Raw genomic sequence first — 22,977 nt, 5'->3', positions numbered from 1 at the left:
GAGATCTGGGAATTTTGGAAAATATCAGCAGTGGCTAAAACCGCACAAAGGGTGACATCTGCAAACTTGCATAACCCAGTTTAGGGTTGGTAGGGGGGCATTGGGCATAAGGCAGGAACCAATGTGGACATCAAGGGGAGTGACCCAGTACTAAACGGCTGCTTTCTGTCAGGCGGATTTATTGTTCAATGCAAAAGTGAAATTAAACACATATTTGAAAAGGACAGTATCTGCAAAAAGCACAAATGTAAATATACATACTAAAATTACAGAGCTACGGGTGTGGTGAACAACGGTTTATTTACAACTAAATTAATGGAAAAGTCTGATGCGCTACCAGAAGGAAAAACATAATCCAGCCAGCCAGCCATCAAAACCACAAATGATTAAAGGAGGCCACAAGACATTCAGTGATGAACTTCAAGATGGCGGACTGCTCCTCGGGGCAGGATGTGGCGTCAGCCTTTTAATTTCACAGGCGCAGCACGCGAGGCGGGTAAAGCTCTTGCTGTTCACGGTGACCCTTTCTTGACCCTTTGCCTGTCTTTTGTTTTTTTTCCTTCTTCAATCCTTGCTGAAGGTGGGAGGCTCACTTCCGTTCTACCCTCAGGCTGGCCGACGCCTGGCGAGACTGGATTGTTTGTTGCACCATGTCCTTCCATTGCTCATCTGTGATTTCTTTTGCCCAGGCTGGGACGCCTAGTGAAGGCAGACTAATGGATGCCATTGTTCTCTTGACCAGTTCCACATGGGCTGTACCAAAACGAGGAACAAAAAAAAAAAAAAAAAAGGTGATTAATAAAATGATGGCCGTCTCATTAGGTCCAAGTCTGGGTTGGCGGCCTGCCCGGGACGGACTCCTGCCTTGCACCCTGTGTTGGCTGAGATTGGCTCCAGCAGACCCCCCTGTGACCCTGTGTTTGGATTCAGCAGGTTGGAAGATGGATGGATGGATATGTCCAAGTCAAGCTGTCAAACCTGATTAACACGCCGACTGCTAAACGTGGATCTATGGGCGGACGCCACCTACGAGTTCTTGGAAACAATGAGAGTAATTTGTGGGTAACACATAAACAGAGGATAGTTTTGAAATAATCAAAAATCAAAGTATTTCACTTTTTTCTTATTAGCCATATTTTGGACAACAATTATTTTCTGCAAACAATTTATACATACAGGACCACAACCATCTGAGTATCTCAACAATTTGCCCCTCACTACTAGAAAGTCTTAAAAGAAACGGACATTAAATTGCAAAGAACTGACTAAGATCTCCTTATCACACAGCTGGCGTGCACAAAAATGTTCTGCTCCCATAAAACAACACCCTGATTTGACACTGGCCACAAACAAAACTGATCTGTCTGCACCGTGTGAAGAGTCATGGGGTACAAGTCCATCACTGGTGCCACTTAACGTACATCCACATAACTGGGGGCCAATTTGGAACTTCCAGTTACTGAAGAGGACATTCAAACTTGGCACAAGCAACAACTGGGCATAAATGGGCTGCTCCTAAAAACAAGTCCAGGGAGAGATTGGCTTCTGTCCTGGCACCTGATGCCACTGAATAAACCTTACAAAATACAAAACATATTTCCTATTTTTGAGATTTCTCTGCTGGGTACTCCAGATTCTTTCAGTTCTTTATAGTTATGTGTAAGCTGTTCTTGGGTGTGGATGTCATCCGATTATGTACCTGTTTAAAACCTTTTCAGAAATATCACTGCTACAATCTTCTATACAGAGGTGGTAGGTGTATAAAAACTCAAAATGTAACCTCATTCTACCCCCCCCAGAGATGCATGGCAGAAACCCACCATAGCCCACATTGCCAGGTGCCCATCTAAGTTGTGTCAATTCATCGAGACAAACGCTGCTTTCTAGTCACACTTACTTAAGGGTGGAAAACAGATTCTCTGTTTATTACAACTCTTACAAATATGTGGTAAAAACTGCAGCTTTTATAAAACTTTGCATTTTTTAAATTAATTATAGAGAAAAGCCAAGCAAAAAGACCCCTTTTATTGGCTAACTAAAAAGATTACAATATGCAAGCTTTCGAGGCAACTCAGGCTCCTTCTTCAGGCAAAGATGTAATTTAATTAATTATGTAACACAGTGATCTGCATATTCTTTAAGAGCCTGACTAACAAGTAAGATGGTAAATATTATCCTAAATTTACACCATCAACTATATTTGCCATAACTGTCAAGCAGACGAGGCGATGCTTTTAGACAGCAGCCTATGACATGCGCCAAGTGGACGGTGTCACAGTTGACTGAATGAGCTCTGGAGAGTTGACAAATGTGACAACAATGGATCAGTGCCTGAGAGACACACTAATGGAACAAACTTGCATACCCCTGACGCCTGGTTTTCCTCAGCAGAGATAGATAGATAGATAGATAGATAGATAGATAGATAGATAGATAGATAGATAGATAGATAGATAGATAGATAGATAGATAGAGAAAGGCACTATATAATAGATAGATAGATGTTAGGCACTATATAATAGATAGCAAAGGCACTATATAATAGATAGATGTAAGGCACTATATAATAGATAGCAAAGGCACTATATAATAGATAGATAGCAAAGGCACTATATAATAAATAGATAGATGTAAGGCACTATATAATGGATAGCAAAGGCAGATTAGATAGATAGATAGATGTTAGGCACTATATAATAGATAGATAGATAGCAAAGGCACTATATAATGGATAGATAGATACATGTTAGGCACTATATAATAGATAGCAAAGGCACTATATAATAGATAGATGTAAGGCACTATATAATAGATAGCAAAGGCACTATATAATAGATAGATAGCAAAGGCACTATATAATAGATAGATAGATAGAAGGCACTATATAATAGATAGATAGCAAAGGCACTATATGATAGATAGATAGATAGATGGATGTAAGGCAGTATATAATAGATAGCAAAGGCACTATATAATAGATAGATAGATGTAAGGCACTATATAATAGATAGATAGATGTAAGGCACTATATAATAGATAGCAAAGGCACTATATAATAGATAGATGTAAGGCACTATATAATAGATAGATAGATGGCACTATATAATAGATAGATAGCAAAGGCACTATATAATAGATAGATAGATAGATGTAAGGCACTATATAATTAATATAGATAGATGTGAAAGGCACTATATAATAGATAGATAGATGTGAAAGGCACTATATGATAGATAGATAGATAGATAGAAGTGAAAGGCACTATATAATAGATAGATGTAAGGCACTATATAATAGATAGATAGATGGCACTATATAATAGATAGATAGCAAAGGCACTATATAATAGATAGATAGATAGATGTAAGGCACTATATAATTAATAGATAGATAGATGTGAAAGGCACTATATAATAGATAGATGTGAAAGGCACTATATAATAGATAGATAGATAGATAGATAGATAGATAGATAGATAGATAGATAGATAGATAGATACTTTATTAATCCCAAGGGGAAATTCCCATACTCCAGCAGCAGCATACCGATACAAAAACAATATTAAATTAAAGAGTGATAACAATGCAGGTATACAGACAGACAATATAATTTTAACGTTTACCCCCCCGGGTGGAATTGAACAGTTGCATAGTGTGGGGGAGACTCTTCAATTCAAAGCAGAGTTGAATTCTATGTTCATGCAAATTTGACAGTAAGCCATAATGGAAATGGAAAGTTCTTACCAGGATCCATAGGAATGGAACTGTAACTGCGCCTTGCTGCGGCCTCTTCTGGATCCTCCTCTTCATCACTGTCTGGAGGTGGAGGCTGCGGGAGGTGGAGGCCCATTGCCTGGAACACAAATGGCCAATTACAACCAAAGGCCAGGCTTTCACTGCACCACTTGGTGAAGGTTTGTTTTAACCCTCACCACCTTCTTCCATTATTGTTTGGCTTCTACAGCATAAATTTAATTTGAGAGCGACAGTACGACAAGTTAACAGACTTGCAGAAAACAGTTACAGAGGTCCAAAAAATTCACTTTTCATGCTGTGCAATAAAAGCTGTCATGAGCATTCTTGTTTGGTTGGGTTTTTGTTAATATTTCAGTACAAGATATTGACTACAGCCAAACAAAAAAAAAAGTATTTTGTAACACTCGATGTAATTAGATAGAATCACATCTCGCCTGAAGAAGGGGCCTGAGCTGCCCTATTGTAATCTCAATGGCCATTAAAAGGTGTCATTTTGCTGGACGTCTCACTATAATCATATCGGCTAACACGGTACAACACCCCAGTACTACCCAATTAGAAAAAAAAAAAAAAAAAAAAAAAGTACATGTGACCCTGCGATAATTAAACTGCATTGTGATTCACCGTCATCCTCATCAATATAAGATGGAAAAAATAAAACATTAGCACAAATATGATGTCAATCTTCACAAATGTTCAAAAATGACTGTGTGAACTGGTTTGATATGCTACCTGAAGTCGGTCCTGGATGTCTTGTAATTGGTCTGACTGGTTTTCTGAGTCCTCTGGCTGATCAGGCTGACTGGGGAGATGCAGGCCTGAGTCTGGGTCCTGGTTCAAGGGCTGATAATTATATGCCCCACCTTCTCCTCCACCACCACCACCTCCACCTCCGCCGCCTCCTCCTCCTCCTCCTCCCCCATCATCTTCATCCTCTTCGCCGCTCCACTCTCCCCCAATTTCCACCACACCTTCTTCTGGCATCCGTTCTCGACCACCCTCATCATCTGTGTTGGGAAAGATTCTTTCTGGGCCCATCTTTGTGGGACTCTCCACTTCCATCCACAGGCTCTGCACACAAACTGTAGGGAGCAGAAAATGAAGAATGAGATATTAGTGAATATTAATAAAGATCAAACAAACACAAGAGTACTGATAAGATTTGAATTACATGAATGCAGTTTGAAGTGATGGTGCCCACAATGCTAGCCAAATTAACCGAAATGTGATGTAACGCTGACCTCTGTATTACAGTGAGGGGGCAGCAGTGGAGAAAAAGAGAGAGACGCCGCTGTGTAAGATGACACCCTTGCAGTTGAGAAGTTTGCTAGCCCACCTAAACAGGAGGAGCTCCTTTATGATTCAGAGGTTCACAGCCATGAAACAGACATTAGCTTGGCCTTCAGCGACTTCTCACTGGTGACAACCTCTCATTCAGTAATCAGTAATAACTAAGCAAGTCAGAAATGAGCATGTCTGAGGTCAAGTCATGTCGTAAGTAACAGTAAATAAATAAAAAAAATCTTATCTTTAACTGCTTTAATGCTTGACTGAGAATCAAATCAGCAATGTCAGTGTTTCTCTGAAGTTCCACATCTGGACACCGAGACTTCAGCACAGATTTGAAATCTCCATTAGATACCACTACTCTCGACAGACAGTCACAGACCCTCCACACACAACAGCAGCAAATGCATTGTTACATCAGCCGAGTCGGACTCTGCGGGTTATGAAATAGAGCTGGAGCGGTACACATATTTGGATTTGGGTATCAATACCGGCGTTCAGACCTCAGTACTGCCACCAAAACAGTTCCAAAGCACCCGTCTTACTCCCTCCCTCTGGATAGCCATGAAGCCCCGACTGCGTCAAAGCCAATAAGGGAAGGGGTCCCTTGTGAAGTCCAAGCTTTGCGTTGCTTTGAAGTTTATGACGTTTTCCACAACTGCAACAGCAAGTGTTTTGGGGGCAGATTAGGGGTCAGGGGATGGAGAGGAAAGCTGACGTCACTTCTGGTACCAAGGATTCCAAAATAAAGGCACCGTACCATTTTAAAAATGTGGGGTTTTCTCTACCAGTATACTATGCAACCCTACAGTGAAGGCAATTTCATCCATGATACTGTAATTATTTTTTATGTGCAGTGCACATAAATAGGTAATAAACAAAACTGTGATCAACTCTTTCACAAAGTGACTAGAAAATTCACAATTTACAGGTAGATAAATTACTGAACATCCCTCATATCAGGTTCTTCTTGAGGGAGTACACTTGGTCAGGAGCCAGTAAAATGCCAAAAAACAACAGTCTGTAAACATTAACAAGTGTTACCCTGACTGAAGCAAGTCCTGCTCTTCATCTCGCTTGTTTTTATTCTTTTAAACTGCCATGCAGGTGTTACCATTTACAAGTCTGCCCTCCATAAACTGAGGATCGAGGGATGCCGTTTTATACTGCTTGATGCTTAACTGGGGACCCCAACCCTGCCTGGTGAGCCGTGGCACTTCACGGGAGACAACCGTCACCCCCAAACAGTCGCCAATCGTGCATCATAGCTTTGTGATGTGCAGTGAGTGCTTCATGGGGGGCCAGATACGTCCCTCAAACTCAGGGTCCGAATGATGAAATCCATTTGAATTCTGCACTTTTGTCATTCACATCAGCACAGCAGATAGATAGACAGATAGATAGATATGAAAGGCACTATATAATAATGATAGATAGATAGATAGATAGATAGATAGAGATAGGGCACTATATAATAGATAATGTAAAAGGTTTTATCTGTTAGATAATGTAAAAGGTTTTGTATGATTGATAGATAGAAATGAAAGGCACTATATAAGAGATAGATATGAAAGGCACATAAGATAATGTAAAAGGTTTTATCTGTTAGATAATGTAAAAGGTTTTGTATGATAGATAGATATAGATAGATAGACATGAAAGGCACTACAGTAATCCCTCCTCCATCACGGGGATTGCGTTCCAGAGCCACCCGCGAAATAAGAAAATCCGCGAAGTAGAAACCATGTTTATATGGTTATTTTTATATTGTCATGCTTGGGTCACAGATTTGCGCAGAAACACAGGAGGTTGTAGAGAGACAGGAATGTTATTCAAACACTGCAAACAAACATTTGTCTCTTTTTCAAAAGTTTAAACTGTGCTCCATGACAAGACAGTTCTGTCTCACAATTAAAAGAATGCAAACATATCTTCCTCTTCAAAGGAGTGCGTGTCAGGAGCACAGAAAGTCACATAGATAGAGAAAACAATCTCTAGCAAACAAATCAATAGGGCTGTTTGGCTCTTAAGTATGCGAAGCACTGCGGCACAAAGCTGTTGAAGGCGGCAGCTCACACCCCCTCCATCAGGAGTAGACAGAGAGAGAGAGAGAGAGAGAGAGAGAGAGAGAGAGAGAGAGAGAGAGAGAGAGAGTTTGTTTTTCAATCAAAAATCAATACGTGCCCTTCAAGCTTTTAAGTATGCGAAGCACCGTGCAGCATGTCGTTTCAGGAATCAGCTTTACAAAAGATAGCAACGTGAAGATAATCTTTCAGCATTTTTAGACGAGCGTCCGTATCGACTAGGTGTGCGAACAGCCCCCCTGCTCACACCCCCTACGTCAGGATCACAGATAGTCAGCGCAAGAGAGAGAGAAAAGTAAGCAATCTAGCTTCTCAGCCATCTGCCAGTAGCGTCCCTTGTATGAAATCAACTGGGCAAACCAACTGAGGAAGCATGTACCAGAAATTAAAAGACCCATTGTCCGCAGAAACCCGCGAACCAGCAAAAAATCTGCGATATATATTTAAATATGCTTACATATAAAATCCGCGATAGAGTGAAGCTGCGAAAGGCGAAGCGCGACATAGCGAGGGATTACTGTATATAAGAGATACTGTAGATAGATAGATATAGATAATGTAAAAGGTTTTATATAACAGATAATGTAAAAAGTTTGGGGCAGCCACCCGTATATTATGTCCTGACTGCAAATGGTTAGGATTCAGTTAAATAAATAAATAAAGCAAGCAAGCAGAGGTGGCGTGCGTCATGTCTGTGCTCAACAAGTTTCAGACTGGAGATACTCAGCCTGTACTAATCCCATTAAAGCCCAGTGACTGGCAGGACAATGGCGGGCTTAGACTCAGATCTTGGGAGGCCAAAGTGTCCTCTTTACAGCTGGTAATGGAATTTATTTATTTACAAAATTTATCAGGCTTATTTTGCTCAATTAATGAGTGTAGATCACTGGAATGTTTAATGGACTCTAATGACGTACCATTATCCTTCGTTTGCTCTATTTCTATTTAAATGAAGTTACTGGCACTGTGGCCTCAATTCAACAGCACTTGTGCCATTTATTGGAATGAATCATGCAATACATTTTCTTGCTACATGCATTATAAAATATATTCCAATGGATGGCGTACTCCAAACACCCACCCACCTCTTTTCCAAACCTGCTTCCCCTGAATAGGCCTGCAGGCCAGCTGGGGCCTTTGCCAGTAAGCAATGGGCACAAGGCAGAAACAATCCCTGGACAGGGCGCCAGTCCACTGCAGGGTGAACTAGAGCTGGATGATAAAATTGATTTGAATAATGAATGTCATTTTTTTTTCTTTAGGTTACTGTATAAAAATGAAAATCTAGTTTTACTTTAACCTGGGCAATTACACAACACTGGATGAGTTCTCCATCAAACCGGCACTTGGCAGGAGTTCGGTTACACGACAACGCAGTCATGACTGTGGCAATGGAAGGCGGCGGCAGCACCACAGGCTTATTCCAGCATCTCCGTCAGAGGCTCGCAGCCAAGTGGGAAAAGCTGGCTGAGACCCCAAAACAACCGCTGAAGTGCAACTGACAAAGGCTGTGTATTTTCATAGATCCAGACACATCCAGGTTATTTCACTTTAATTTTTGCGGCATTTTATAATTGTAATTTTTGCAGAAAACACCTCCCATACCTAAACACTTCAGCGATGAAAGCAACACAAAGCAAACTTCCCAAAACCCGGCAATCCAGCCAAGAAATAGGACACTTATAGCAGGGATAGAGGGGCTATCAGAGAGGGTCTTTAGTGTGGGGGCAGCTCTGTAACTAGTCACAGGCCACGAGGTAGCAGACGGGCTTGTAGTCCTTGCAAAAATACTTTAAAAGCACCTCACGTTTTATTTGGTTGTTTTCCAATTACAAACGTTTTGTCTTGTTGAACAAGTCTGGGTCTAAGGCCACTTCGACATGCCTTTTTGTACAAAAAAAAAAAAAAAACTTGTTTGAAAAATGCATCTTTGAGGTTTTTAAATAAAATATTTTATACTAGACAGAGTCCGTTTCGACAACGTAAGATGAAACGGGCACGAGTTTGTGTCAGCAGTGTATGAAGAACAAATGATAAGTAACAAAGAAGTTGTTTTGTAATGATTGTAGTCCGCTTTACTCATCACTGTACAGGCTTGTACTGTTAGTTGATGAATTTTCCAGGCCTATAGTATAATATTGAATGATGAATGTTCCAGTACAATATGGAATAGTAATAAGTATAAGCACCACATACCTGATATAGGTGTACTGAATGAATGCGTAATTAGGCCTCGAGCTGTAGTCGAAATCGCCTTTCAGGCCTCTAGAGCTTTAATCGAAGTCGCCTTTCTCTTTGAATTTTTGCGGCCATAAATCCGCCACCTGCCACGATGTTGGGGTTGGATGTCGGTCTCGTAAGGTTTTTCGGCCAGCTGTGCAGAAGGCGACTGCGCATTCGGCTTTGGACGGACGTGAGTGAGTGAGTGAGAGAGTGAGGAGGCAGGCGAATTATGTATTAAGATTAAAGTAATAAAATAAATGGATTCAAATAGAAAATCGGGTGTGTGGAGGAAGTTGTTATTTTGTAGGCTGTATCACCCACATGGACAAGAGGAGGACATGCGAACTCCAAACGGGAACCACCCGGGACGTGAACCCCGGTCTCCACGGAAAACGAGAGGAACTGCCGAACAAACAGAAATTGAGTTGTGTACATCAGACAGATTAAGAGTAAATCCAGTGGTCCATTAGCCTCACCGTCTATCGCTACGTTTCTCAAGTTCAGTTCTGGGGGTCCGACGGTCACTGCAGGCTTTCAGCCCAACTTCTGCTTTTCATTGGACTCCCACCTTCACTATGCAAGCAGCTACTCCCCAGTTTCTATTTTTGATGTCAGTTCAGAAGTGACAAAGCTGGGTTTGCTACATTTGAACTTGACTGCAGCAAGCATTTATGGACGCTACGGGGAATCACTTGGTATTTGTTAAGATGATTGTCGTGACTGCTGTGATTTTCATTGCACCTTCATGTGCTTTCTGGTTATTTAAGCCGTCATTTCGTAGCCAGTCTGACACTAAAGCAGCTGCAATCACTTGCCCCCCTATGTCTACGCTGCTCATCCTTAGTTGTATCAGGCTACGATTAAGGAAGGAAACACTACAGGAAAAAAAATAATAATGATGATGATGCTGCATTTATTTATAAGCACCTTTCATGACACCCAACGACAAAAAACATAAATAAGTTACAACATATAAATAAGACAACCCAGCAAACATGCACACAGTGGCCCCCATGTGGGGGCTTCTACAAGGAGACTCTAAACAAGGTTCCCCTGATGGCCCAAACTGGGTTAACCGCTGGCAGGACAAGCCCAATGACGGTGTGGTCACTTTAGCCAATGTCGGAAGGACCCCCATAGTTCCCTGCTTTTTAATGTTGCTGTAAAGTAAGTAATGTTGCAGATCAGTGTTGTCAGAGTTCTAGATTTTGATTGTAGGAGTTTAAATTATTTGATTGACTTCAAAAAATATTGTATTTATATTGGCTAAAACTGCACCATTATTTATTTATTATTGGTAACATTTTCTTATTGTGGTATGGGGGGGGGGGGGCTGGATTGGTTCTAATAAATGGAAAGGCATTTTGTAAGAATAAACAGTTTAAATCCACATTAGCATTGTGTGTTCCAATTCTCTCTCTCATTAATGAATTCATTGTAAGTCTTCATTCCTACACACAGTGAAACACTAAGCGGGACAGCATGGTGGCACAGCTACCTTGCAACAAGGGGGTCCGGGGTTCATGTCCCAGGTTCTCACTGCATGTTCTCCCAGTGCTTGTGTGCCTTTCCTTTCCCAGTTCAAAGACATTCAGGTTAGATGGACTGCCACCACCACCACAGTTAGTCCCCAATGTGTGTGTGTGTCTCTGTTCACCATGTGACGGGCTGGCGACCTGTCCAGGGGTTGTTCCTACCTGTGCTCATTGCTTGGTGGGTGGGATAAGCTCCAGCTTCCCCAAAACCCCACCCTGGATAAGCAGGTGTTGAAAACAGATGTATGGACCAGTATGGTATGGATTTTTTTTTCAGGTTCCTGACCAAATTTGGACTCCCTGGCTGTCAGGCCAATGTTGCCCCGATGTGCAAATTGGGCCAATGCTGGCTGCCCACGTAGGCCCTGCACTGGCCCAGTGTCCATTTATTTTCGGGGAATTACAATTAAAAAAACAAATATGAAGGTCAAAACTACAAAATTCACTCAGCACATAAAAACTGTTTAAAAAGATACGTCTTTAAAAGCGGAAATTTAAGAAGATCTACGATAGGGAGTCAGAGAGTTGCGTAAATCTAAAAGCTTCACCACCCAATGACTGGCATTTGGTATGCGGGACAACCTTGGAGGAGCTTAAATTGCAATAAGGTGTGTGACAGGACTGAATAAATAGGACCAGGGCCGTGAACAGCTTTAACTTAACAGAAGGACCTTACAAGACACCCGATATTAAACAGGCAGCCAGTGCAATGAAACCAGTGAAGGTTTTGCGGCAGCGGTGGCTGCAGAATTCGGCGCACGTTGTAAGCTATTCACCATTTTACCTGAAACACCAAAGAGCACAGCATAACAACAAATAAATGAATATCTGAGCTACATGTTCGGTAACGAGAAAGTCTGATTCACAAGATGAAGCAGGCCGATCTGCTAACATTCTTAACGTGAAGCTCAAATGACAGATTGGAATGTAAAACAAGCCTCAAGTTTGTGACTTTCGATGATGGAGAGACGGCACAGCCATTAATATCAAACTCAGAAATGACAACGAACTTAACAAGAGTCTTGGTACCTGTCAGCAACACCTCCGGTCGGATCTATTATAAAGTTTTAAATGGTTGCGGTTGTGTTAAATTAACAAAGACGTTACAAAAGTGAGACAGTCATTTCAAGCTATAAAAAACTACGAATTACTAAACTCCATTTGAATGTAACTCCCAAACTACTGAGCGTCACTGATGACAGAAGTGGAAAAGTAAATAAAAAACAAAAAAGACCAGCAAATTACACAATGAGGACAACTCGAGGTAAAAATACACACTAATCTGAAGAAAACCCTTCAGCTCCCAGACCGAACTTTAGATAATTCAAACGCCGACACGTCGAGCAGGTCATTTCTCGTTAGTTTGACTTTTAATTCTAAAACGCCGCCGTGGACAAACGAGTAGACCAACTTCGGAGCCTACGCGGCTAAAAACACAACAGAAATGGGCGTCAAGAAATACATAAATACACGTCAGTTTCGTTTGTTATACGAACAAATGAGACACATATGAATGCCCTCATTAATGTATGTTTTACCGAACTCCATCATGAGCACACAGCATTAACACACAACACATATTCAGAACTCACACTGACGGCCTCCTCCCAGGCGCTGGAAACGGCAAAGGGCTCACGTGACCACTTTGGCTACCGTCTCGACAAGAGGTGCATCATGGGATCGTGGAGGACTTTAAAAAAAAAAAAAAAAAAAAGTAGAGGAAATTTGATAAAAGTGAAAGCGCATCGACCCGCTGAACATCACGTAAAGTTAATTTCTGTCTTACCTGAAATCAGTAAGGCAATAGCACGACTTTTAACGTTTTCTGCATTACTTTGTACAAATTTTATTTCAACCACGAAAACGTCATCGCATTTTTATATTCCGCACTTTAATTTCCTACCTTAAAATCTAACGAAACATAATGCATTGAAACACGGTATGTACAGAATTTCATTTATGCATCCTTTTCTTGTAATTGTTTCAACCTAAATGTTTCAACGTAAATTGACTTTTGAATATTCAGACCGTTCAGTTGTAAATTACTACTTTATTTGTGATTATAGTAGGATGCCTTTGATGTTGTATTTCTGATTATAATCAATACAATTTTATAAAAAAAATTGAAACTCATTCCGTTTCATTTTTATCTCCACAGTTTGTTCACATTCCTTTATTTCTTACAGGTCCTTTTTATTTTTTATAATAAATCTGAATTAACGTAAGCCGTTCTAATTCAGGGTGTTTATAACACGTGTAAGGATTTAGGAGTACATCGTAAACAAGAATAGTTGCATTAAATATTTAAAATATTAAAAATGTGTGCTTCAATTTAAATGTTTAAAGTCTAAATATTCTCGATTGTATTACAAATATGTCATTTTTCACCCTCTGATAAAAGGTACAAGGAGGACTAAGATCAATATTAAAGCATCAAAAAATCACATCATATTGGTAGTTGCTGACCTTCAAACAGTTCCAATTGATATCCCACATGTTAACGTTTGAAAGGTGCGATTTTTTTAAACTTTTACATTTATTACGCTTTCTTCCAATACATTTTAATTGAAGATGTGAGTTCCAAAATCTGCTAATTACACCTTTTGGTAAAATTTAGTGAACACGTGCTTGTGACTTTTCATGCAGTCATGCGCCGAAAATATGTTTGAGCTTCAAAACCTGCTAATTGAGCGTTATAGTTTTAGGGATTTAGTTTCAAAATCTGCATACGGACCCAGATTTTCCTATTTATCTCCAAAATTTACCTTTTGTACTTAGCTGATTTTGGAACTGAGCTCTTCAATTGCACCCTTGTGGTCTCTGAATGAAACGTTGCTAGACGCTATAAAACGGACATCACCGCAGACCCAATGATGTTACTTAACAAGTTGAACCACTTAAGCACAGCGCTGCACTCTCAGTGGCATCGAGGACGAGATTCTGCTGCGTTCTTCTCTCAATCCTAACACTGCTACTCTTGCTCGTAGAGGGTCTGATAAATGTGCCCTGGCCGACTAAATGATTGGTTGCTGCTCCGTCCATTCCTGCCTTCTTCCTACAATAAAATGGCGGGGTTATTGTAACCGTTACCCAATCAGTGTTGCTACATGCGCGCGTGAATGACTGGGCGGTGCTAATAAACTTGTAAGCCAATCAAGAACGTGGGCGCGTAACATCTTTTTTTACCAATCAGCGACTTGATCAAAGGGCTCAAAGGCTGTGGGCGACTGCCAGTTCAGGCGCGGAGTGTGGATAAACGCCATGTCTTTAAATATCTACTTTTGTGGAAGTATCCGAGGAGGAAGGCAGGATGTCGCCGTGTACCAGAAGCTAGTGAAGGCGTTGCAGACATACGGGAAAGTGCTAACCGAGCATGTGAGCGACAGGGTAATTTCCGAGAAAGGTAGGAAGCGTCGGGCAAAGGGGTACTTGTCGTGTTTCCAGCTTCGAGCATCACATGCGAAGGCGCAACCGGGGAGGGAACAATCTGGCACGGACCAGGAATCCACCTATAAGGAGAGATGACAAAAGCTACTTGTGAGAATGAAAACTGCTCAGCGGTTGACTCTGGGGACGCCCTGACCCATTCTGGCAATATCAGTGGAGCGGACGGACGCACTGAACTGGCAGTCAAGCGTGGTGCCAGAGTGGCAAAGAGATGGCGACGATATGAATTTTGCACTTGGCGTTTTCTGTCAAAAGTTCGAAAGCCTTTTTCAATTTCATTCTGTTCAGATTTAGATTTGGAAACCGAATCCCATTAGACAAGGACAGGTGTACGATTTAACATTAAAAGAATTACCATTATAAAGTACAATATGTAGTGAAATGCATAGTGGCAGAGATACAAGGCCGAGCATCAAGTAGAATATGTGAGGATGATCAGCTGAGACCCCACACGTGTGACCTCCATTGAACTAATCCGGTGATGATTTCGATGCCTCATATATAATATTTGTGCAGTTATGTTGTATTTTGTAATTCATTTAGACCACTCTACAGCGATCTGTTTTCATGTTGATATTAAAGTGTATTTTCTGCTGTCAATATATAAAAAAAAAAACTAATCCACTGTAGTTCAAGTTGTACAACAATAAAATGCACAACATTTCAAGGAGGGTAAAATCTTTTATAGGCAGTCTTTTAAGTTGCGTCATTTATATAGCAACTTTTATCATATCACTCTATCAATAAATTGACTAATTCAAAGAGAGTTGAGATTGATGGACACTTTTTGTTTGGCCTGCAGGGGAGGACGCCTTCAACTGTGACAAAGCCATTCATGACAGGGACCTGGAGTGGCTGCAGGAGGCCGATGGTAGGAGCCCCCAATTCTGGCATGTGCACATACAGTACATCTGGCTGAGGATGGGTTGACAGCCCTTGGATGAACCGGAGATTACAGGAATATAAATGTTAATCTGAGATTCATCTTTTCTCCCATTAGGGCCTGAAAAATATTCTTACACTGTACCTGTTCGGTGGGCTTTAAATCATTTTTACCATGAAAATGGGCCAAGAAAACCAAAAATGCACTCCTAGGTAATACATTTGCATTGCGGTCAATTGTGTCCACATTATTGGCTTTATATTCTTTTTAAAAAAGACTTGCTTCTCAACAGTGAATCATTTTGTACCTTCTTGGTCCGTTTTCTCCTTCATGCTCACAGGAGGAACTGCTGGATCGCTAGAGAACAAGCTAACAGGGTTATCATTTCCAAATAGCACACTCATATTCCTACATGTCAGTCTGAATAAACAATAATTATATTTAATACTTAATACTGAAACAAACTGGTGTCAGCAGATCAGACTTTCCCAGCTTCAGTTTGTGAGACACCTGATCAGTAGTGAACATCTCAAGGTGCTTTACAAATGAACAGAGCTCGTTCAGTTACCTTTTTTTTTTTTTTTGCTAATCCAGAATCATGGGAAAGTTTCTTAGTGCCTCAAATATCTGCTTGTGGTGGTCTCGCTAATATGTTTTTTCTGCCGAATGTTCTTTTATGTGCCAATTCACAGCAGTTTTGAATAAATATTGTGATCTGGCTATCTATGTCCTTTAAGGGAAAGATCCAGTGCGATTGGTGGGAAAAGTAAGGAATAATAAGTAAGTGGATGGCAGACAGGAGGGAGCTGCGATTACAAAAATTCCATCCAGAGAAGTTCACTCTGTGGCATTGTAATGATCAGTGCTGCCTCCAGCCTGGGGCCTAACAACATGGAGTTAAATGGAGAGGTAAAAACCCCCCGCTCTAAACCGCAATAGCGCACATCCACATAAGTGACGTCGGGCTGCTGGATGTGGAAGCTGTGAGTGGAGAAGATGGCAGGAAATTGATGTTTGGTAAATTACAAGCACAGTAAGATGATGGGTTCAGGTGTCCGTGTTGTTCTTTAAGTGAAATGTTGGCTCCTTCAACACAAAAAAAAAAAATCAAGCCTGGCCTTTCAAATTATTATAAAAATATGGATCACTTTTTCATAACATTCAATTTTATTACAAGTATTTCTTTACCCTCTTGCAACTTTTGCTGCATTCACATGCTATCAGACTTTTCGGAGCTCCATTTTGTGACGTTTCCCCTTTCCAGTTTTCGGTCAGTCATTTAGGAGAAATGTGAGGTTGCGATTACTGTATTTGTTACTTGACCAGCAAAGAAGTCACTTTTGTAAAGAGTCAATTACAAGTTTTTTAAAGGTCAATATAACCACAAAATCTCAGGTCAGGTTGGGGAGCAATCACTGGTACAGCGCAGTGCCACACCCATCACATGACAAAACAGGTCCGGATCCCGGTTGACAACCCCCCAAGGCAGACACGCGGTCCAGTACCACCTTCCGGAAATGACTTATCTGCCACATCCAGCTGTTACGTGGGCATCCCCTTGGCCTGGTCCAGATGCACAAACCTTCGGTTTGGGCCACAACTATGCTGTAACTGACACTCCCTCACAATGCTGGGCAGATTGTGTGTTTTTTGATACAATGAGGCCAGCATTACGCCTCAACTCTCGAATTTGGGTAGCTCTGTTTTCACCACATTGTCCAAACTTGTGCTCCAACTTCGTAGGCTGTTCATGAGAAACTTTGGAGATGGAAACTCTGATTTCCCTTCTGGCCGATAGCATGTGAATACAGCATTTGTTTGGGTGCCATGTGTAATTAATTATATGAATATAGCACTTTACACAGACCGTTGGGGGAGCCACTTCAGCCATCACCAATGTGTCCCATTCACCTGGATGATGAGACGGCAGCCATTCTTGCGCCAGTACACTCGCCACACATTAGCTATTAGGTGGTGAAGAGGTGAGAGAGCCAGTTAAGAGTCAGGGGCTGATTAGGGGCTCAGAATGGATGAGGTTGTGGTGAGCACTTTAGCCAGGATATTAGGAGGAACGTCCCACTCATTCTGAAAAGTGCCCAGGTACCTTTTATAACCAGAGAGAGTCAGGACCTTAGTTTTATGTCTCCTCTAAAGGACAGCACTAACTTTACAGCACAGTGTCCACATTGCCGTGTTGGGGCCACAGACAGACCACAGGGTTGGCGTCCCATACTGGTCTCACCAACACCTCTTCCAGCAACAACCCAAACTTTTCCTAGATGGTCTGCCACTCAAGTACTGGCCGGGCCCAAACATGCTTAGCTTCAGGAGGATAGACAGCATCTTTATCCCCTCCAGACATTGCACACACAAATTATTTATGCAATTCTTTAGTAATGCAGAACATGTTCTCCACTGGCTTCTGCACATAGGTGCAGGTGCGATGGCTGATGTATACTGCTGTCATGTGACTCTGTCTTATTTTTTTGACAGTGATTGTAGCTGAAGTTACACAGCCATCCCTCGGTGTTGGGTATGAGCTGGGCAGAGCTGTGGCTATGAACAAACGGATTCTGTGTCTTTTCCGCCCTTCCAGTGGTCGAGGTAGGTTAGAATGGAAGTGTCTTCTCAATTTCTTATTTAACACCAGGACAGGTGGGGTGGCGCAACTGTCACTGGCCTACTGCCATACTGGACTGAATGAAGGACAATCATTTGAGGATCCCATTCATTGACGCAAACCCCTGGAATCAGGACCTGCTCTAATTTGTTATCACAGGTTTAAACGTTTACCTAAAAATTGCATTTAAAACAGTAGTCCAGTATAATGAAACAATGGTTAATTAAGTATCAATTTGTTGCATTGTTTTAAAAAATGACTTGACTCATTAGATAAATCTTATTAATTCCATGCAACAGTCTAATAAAATATTTTTAAAAAGTTACTGAGGGTCATGGTGGCAGTCGGCCCAAACATCCCTGTCCCAATCTACAATTGCAGCTCTTCCTGGCGAATTCCTAGGTGTTCCCTATCCAGCTGAGAGATCTAACCGCTCCAGGGTGTCCTTGTTTGTCTGTCAAGTGGGACTTCCAGGAGCAACTCTGGGGGAGTCACCTGGGTGGCATACATCCAACAGGCCCAAACCTGAACTGGGTCCTCTCGATCTGGAGGAGTAGCAACTCTACTCTGAGACTCTCCCAAATTGCTGAGCTTCTCACCTTCTAATGGAATATAAGCCTAGCCACACTACAAAGAAACCTCGATTTCATGGTGGTACAAATTAAATAAACTGACTACCTTGGCTAGGATAGGGTTACTGGGACCCTCCTCCTGAAACCAGGAATGGGGGTGGTGTGCATTGGTGATCACCTGGAGGTCTTGCAACCCACATAACCCAGCTGAGCTCAGCCCAAAATGACGATGTGGAGCCATCTTGAGGGCTCACCACCTGCAAGTCAAAAGAGTGTTTAATAGCAGGTATAGGTAGGAAAAAAATAGACCAACTAGATACTGGCAGGTATAAATCCTTAAAACACCAAATATTTATATAATTAAAAAAAAACAAAAACACTATGGAGTCCTGGAGAGGACGTGGGTTAGACAAAAAAGTTAAATTATGGGAACAATTTGTGTGCACATTTTAAATCAAGACATTTCCTCAATTTATGTAATTTGTGCACAGGTTTTATTTCAAATATTCTCCTGATTTAGTTGAAGTGTGTGCTCGGGAATGAGTTACGACAGCACTGCATCATCTCTTGCCTTATGGGGCGTCACTTTGAGCAAGTGGCAGCTACAGAGGATTCTCTGGACTGATGGTCTCTGTCAACAGAGCCATACTAACTTTACCAGACTTTATTACTGATTGGTTGCAAGGTGCCAGAAGACTGCAGTGTTATTGCTGACTGTACATAAAGCGTCTGGTGCTACTTCAGAACCTACTTTTTTTTCCTACACTTCGGCCACTAAAAGGTCGACCTGGCCCTGTGCATTAGGTCTTTATCGTGTTTCCCTTTAAAGTTGTCCCCTGTGGTTCTTTGATAACCCATAGCATTCACTTTTGTAGCAGATTTTAACAATGTGCCGTATGCCACTGTACACAAGTCATTGTCATCCTAAATTATCTGCATCCTGGAAGAGTGCTTTGGATTAGGGAAGAGTTTCCCAAAGCACCATTGCACGTTGATCATCTTAACCACTACTGAGAAGTGAAGTTATGGTAGTCCTTGTTCCGAGTTGTATTTGCCGTCTTTTTAGTTCTTATATTGCGTGACAACATGAACAGATGCCACATGACCCAGGCCTGGATTACCTTTCTCAAGAGCCAGCTGGCAGTTTGTTTTTTTTTTTTTTGCCATTATTTATATACAACAACAAGCGTAAGCATAAACTAAATTGTGGAAATGTTTTAATCAAATGTACAAATTGTAAGTCATTCCCATGATTCCCCCCATCCTCTCCAGGGCTCCATAAAAAAAAAAAAAACCTGTAGATGTCAAAAAAATGTTAGGAAATATCCTGGGAATTTTACTGCACTACTGTTGTGGTGTCTGTCACTGCACTGTCTGTCTGTTATATAAGGATGTTTATTCCTCATTTCAGTTCTTTCTGCAATGATCAGAGGAGCAGAGACAGCGGGCAGCATGTTTAAGGTCCAGGACTATACCGAGGAGGAGGCCGAGAAAATTATTGAAGAATATTTCAGCACACTTGACCAGGAGAGGACATTGTGATTTGAAGAGACACCCTCCTCCTTAAAGGACAAGGTTTTGATTTGGGCACACTGTCTAGTTTGGTTATTAATCAGACTGTAAAATGTATTTTGATTTTATAATAAAAGAGAAAAGAACTGGAATTAGAAGAAAAAGATTTTATTTAGTAAACTGAAGGTGCATTACTGATTTTCTGAGACAGAATGTATGTATGAGAATATATATAGATGTCAGCTTCATCCTTCAGGTGTAATGAGCTTAAACTTGAGCTAAGCATTTTAAAATTCTCATACCATAAGAACATTAATATGTTCAAAAACAATTTTCTTATTCTTAAGAAAAAACACACAAGCGGGTTACGTGAAGTGCTGATTTGCAAAGGGAAAAAAAAAATGTAACTTGTCTTGACAAGCCGCTGTCTCTGCCAGACGCTGCAGGGCATGGAGCCTGGTATTCAGCTTTAAGAAACAAATGCAATGCTGCTCAAGATTTCTTTGGTGGGGTTCTGTAGAGCATCACATGCAGGGAGACCCCCTTGAATGAGGGTCATAATTTATTGTACAGTCCAAAGCAGAAACAGTAAGGATGGGTTTAGCCCTTTTTTAAACATCTGGACTTTTATTCCCCACACTTGCCAAATTCCAAAAAAGGGTTTATAATACTTATAAAGGTTATTAATGTTCAGATATATTCAAACTACGAATATCTTTAAAGTTCAAAGCTTCATATGTACAATTTATTTTCCAACTCAAAAATAGCCTTTTAGGTTATTTAATCAAAGACCTTTCTCTGGAAAACATGAATACCTTTCTCACAGTTACTTTATGAACAAAAATATCAATATTTTAGAAGCTTTGTTTTTTTTTTGTTTAACCAAGAAATAAAACTAGAAAAGAAAACACTAAAAGGTGACCTGCACACAGGTAGATGAAGGTGACAAACCTCTGTATGCTCCGCCCCGTTCTGCACCAGTCTGCAGGTGCCGTCAACTGTTGCGGTTGCACTTTTGGATTTGGTTTGAATGTTTATGAGTCTGCAACATTATTCTACGAAATGCAGTTTACTGCACAATGGCAAAGTGCTTACATTTTATTCAAGCATGACTATTCATTCGTGTTCTAGATTTTCAGACTCGTCATCCTCTGAGAAAAATTCATCTTCATCAATGTCCTCTTCATCAAAATCTTGATGCCATTCTGGTACATATTCATCATCATATTCTTCATCATCATCACCAACGTTGTTGTTGTCTGAATCAGCAGAATCCGAGCTGACATCTGATTTTACTCTGTTGAAAGGATTAAGCATAACATCCAGTAAACTCAAGAAAAACCACATTCAGTTTTCAAGCTTTTATAATTTGAGGTTAACGGCTAATGATGCACAGCTAATAGTCCACGAATAATACGTTTTAACAAAACGTTAGGAGTAGATGTTTTACACGCAGTGGATTCACTTCCTGCACATTTTATTGCATTGTAGATTTAATTTTAAATGGATAATTTGATATTTTTGGCTATCAATCTACACTCAGTGATTCATAATGACAAAGTGAAAATAAGTTTCAGAAAGGTTTGCAAATTTTTTTTTTTAATTATTTAAGAATTATTATTAAGAGACTTTTAAGAATTATTCATAATCTTACTTCAGTACTTTATAGAAGCCCCCTTTGGCAGCAATTGCAGCTACAGTCTTCTTGGTAAATCTCTACAAACTTTGCACACATGGATTTTGGCAATTTACCTCATTCATCCTTCCACCTAGAATATTTTATATTTTTTGTATACAAAATAAAATATTCTTGCATATTCTGTGGATATATAGCAAATATAACCCATATTGCAGTATTTTTGCTTCTCACTGTAATCCTTTGATATCAAGTTCCTGTTCACCATGAACTGCAGCTGACACTCTCCCAACACAACACTGCTACATCTACTTCTGATGTGGTTACCCAACACACTTAGCAGCACACTCATCTCTTAGTGCTCACGACATTCTTTAACAAGGAACCCTCACATGGCAGTTCTTGTATCATTTCAGAGGATGAATTCCCATTTGATTTGCTGTCTCTAGAATGTGCTAAAGAATCCACTTAGAAAGTCGCGTTCAACTCATTCTTAGTACCAGTGGCAGGCAAACGTTGCTCTAATGAAGAAGTAGCTTTTGCTTATTATTTGTGCTTATTTCCTGAAGTCCATCAGTAACGTTACCTGAACACTTCAAGGAATCGACAGCTTTGTCCTGCTCACTGTTTGGTGTCTGAGAAATTACTATTTTTTGTTTTTTCTGCTTGTTCTCACTATTCACAATTTAACTTCACAAAGATGTTTATTTTGTTACAGTTTTCCATAAATGGAAATCAATTAAGTGTTTGAAAGTTTGTTACTTTTTGTTAAAAAGCAGCCAATTAACATTAAGGAGCAGGGCTGACAGCATTGAAGCAGCAAGTCTCTGTGTTAATCATGAAGAAGCAGTTTTAAATTTAAAAAATGTACAAATGAAAGAGTGGGGAAAAAGTTGAGAGAATGAAAGACGGCATCACAAGAACAGAGGTAGAATCAAGTCATCTAATTAAATAATATCCCATAGACATAAACAGCCACTGTGGCTTTTAACAAAGGAATCAACTGGAATAAAAACCCTTCAGAAGCAGTGACAGGCATTTCAAGAGGACTGGATACCCTCATGGTGATCCACCAAAATTATAACAAACACAAAAAATATCTAAATTTTAAATATTCCTTTGGTGCAAATCGAGTTCTTTCTAACTGTACAAAGTGTCTTTATTGTACATGAAGAACTAAATGAGAGGGTGCACACAAAGGTGCCGATCCCCTGTGTATCGGGGGGTGGCCCTCCCACTTGCCCATCTACCCAGTACTACTAAAGCACTTCCTGCCTTGTCTGCTACCTCTTTTCACAATAACTAGGCCATTCTTGCCCCTGGCTAGTAAGTCCTTATCCCAACCTACCCAGAGGACTCTAAGCTCAATAAGTCCATTAACATGAGGTGTGGATTTCCTTCCAAACAAGTCTGGAGGAAGAG

General features: G+C 40.7%; 3 protein-coding genes across 4 annotated transcripts in view; 1 reads left to right on the top strand and 2 right to left on the bottom strand.

Moving 5' to 3' along the window:
• Positions 1–162: 162 nt before the first annotated feature.
• Positions 163–12,570, bottom strand: mea1 (male-enhanced antigen 1). The gene is made up of 4 exons (XM_028821123.2): positions 12,478–12,570; positions 4,489–4,838; positions 3,745–3,853; positions 163–753 (listed from the first exon to the last, which is right to left on the bottom strand). Exons 2-4 carry the CDS (start codon positions 4,816–4,818, stop codon positions 590–592), a joined length of 603 nt encoding a protein of 200 aa, XP_028676956.1. The 5' UTR covers positions 4,819–4,838; positions 12,478–12,570; the 3' UTR covers positions 163–589.
• A 1,498-nt stretch (positions 12,571–14,068) lies between these two features.
• dnph1 (2'-deoxynucleoside 5'-phosphate N-hydrolase 1) lies at positions 14,069–20,260 on the top strand. Of its 2 annotated transcripts, XM_028821125.2 has the most exons (4): positions 14,071–14,288; positions 15,135–15,203; positions 17,709–17,819; positions 19,819–20,260. In XM_028821125.2, the coding sequence occupies exons 1-4, from the start codon at positions 14,147–14,149 to the stop codon at positions 19,947–19,949; spliced, it is 453 nt and encodes a 150-aa protein (XP_028676958.2). In that variant the 5' UTR covers positions 14,071–14,146; the 3' UTR covers positions 19,950–20,260. The 2 variants fall into 2 exon arrangements, with proteins under 2 accessions (XP_028676959.2, XP_028676958.2); XM_028821126.2 differs by lacking the exon at positions 15,135–15,203 and having other exon boundaries at positions 14,069–14,288.
• The window catches only part of LOC114666296 (cullin-9), a 122,134-nt gene continuing 119,228 nt past the window's right edge, over positions 20,072–22,977 (bottom strand). Inside the window, 1 exon segment of the mRNA XM_028821121.2 lies at positions 20,072–21,216. Within this exon segment, the coding sequence (XP_028676954.1) occupies positions 21,036–21,216 (181 nt within the window). The 3' untranslated portion in view covers positions 20,072–21,035.

The sequence above is a fragment of the Erpetoichthys calabaricus genome, chromosome 15 (genome assembly GCF_900747795.2).
Source record: "Erpetoichthys calabaricus chromosome 15, fErpCal1.3, whole genome shotgun sequence".
Taxonomy (NCBI): domain Eukaryota; kingdom Metazoa; phylum Chordata; class Cladistia; order Polypteriformes; family Polypteridae; genus Erpetoichthys; species Erpetoichthys calabaricus.
This window is presented reverse-complemented; position numbering and strand designations above follow the sequence as displayed.

What these genes read in the sequence shown, in the direction of transcription:
- mea1 (XM_028821123.2), bottom strand. Translation starts at nt 4,818, where the DNA reads ATGGAAGTGGAGAGTCCCACAAAGATGGGCCCAGAAAGAATCTTTCCC. An exon ending in ACATCCAGGACCGACTTCAG is followed by an intron (nt 3,854 to 4,488) that starts GTAGCATATCAA and finishes TTTGTGTTCCAG; the next exon opens with GCAATGGGCCTCCACCTCCC. An exon ending in TTCCATTCCTATGGATCCTG is followed by an intron (nt 754 to 3,744) that starts GTAAGAACTTTC and finishes GTTTTGGTACAG; the next exon opens with CCCATGTGGAACTGGTCAAG.
- dnph1 (XM_028821125.2), top strand. Translation starts at nt 14,147, where the DNA reads ATGTCTTTAAATATCTACTTTTGTGGAAGTATCCGAGGAGGAAGGCAG. An exon ending in CAGGGTAATTTCCGAGAAAG is followed by an intron (nt 14,289 to 15,134) that starts GTAGGAAGCGTC and finishes TTTGGCCTGCAG; the next exon opens with GGGAGGACGCCTTCAACTGT. An exon ending in GTGGCTGCAGGAGGCCGATG is followed by an intron (nt 15,204 to 17,708) that starts GTAGGAGCCCCC and finishes TTTTTTTGACAG; the next exon opens with TGATTGTAGCTGAAGTTACA.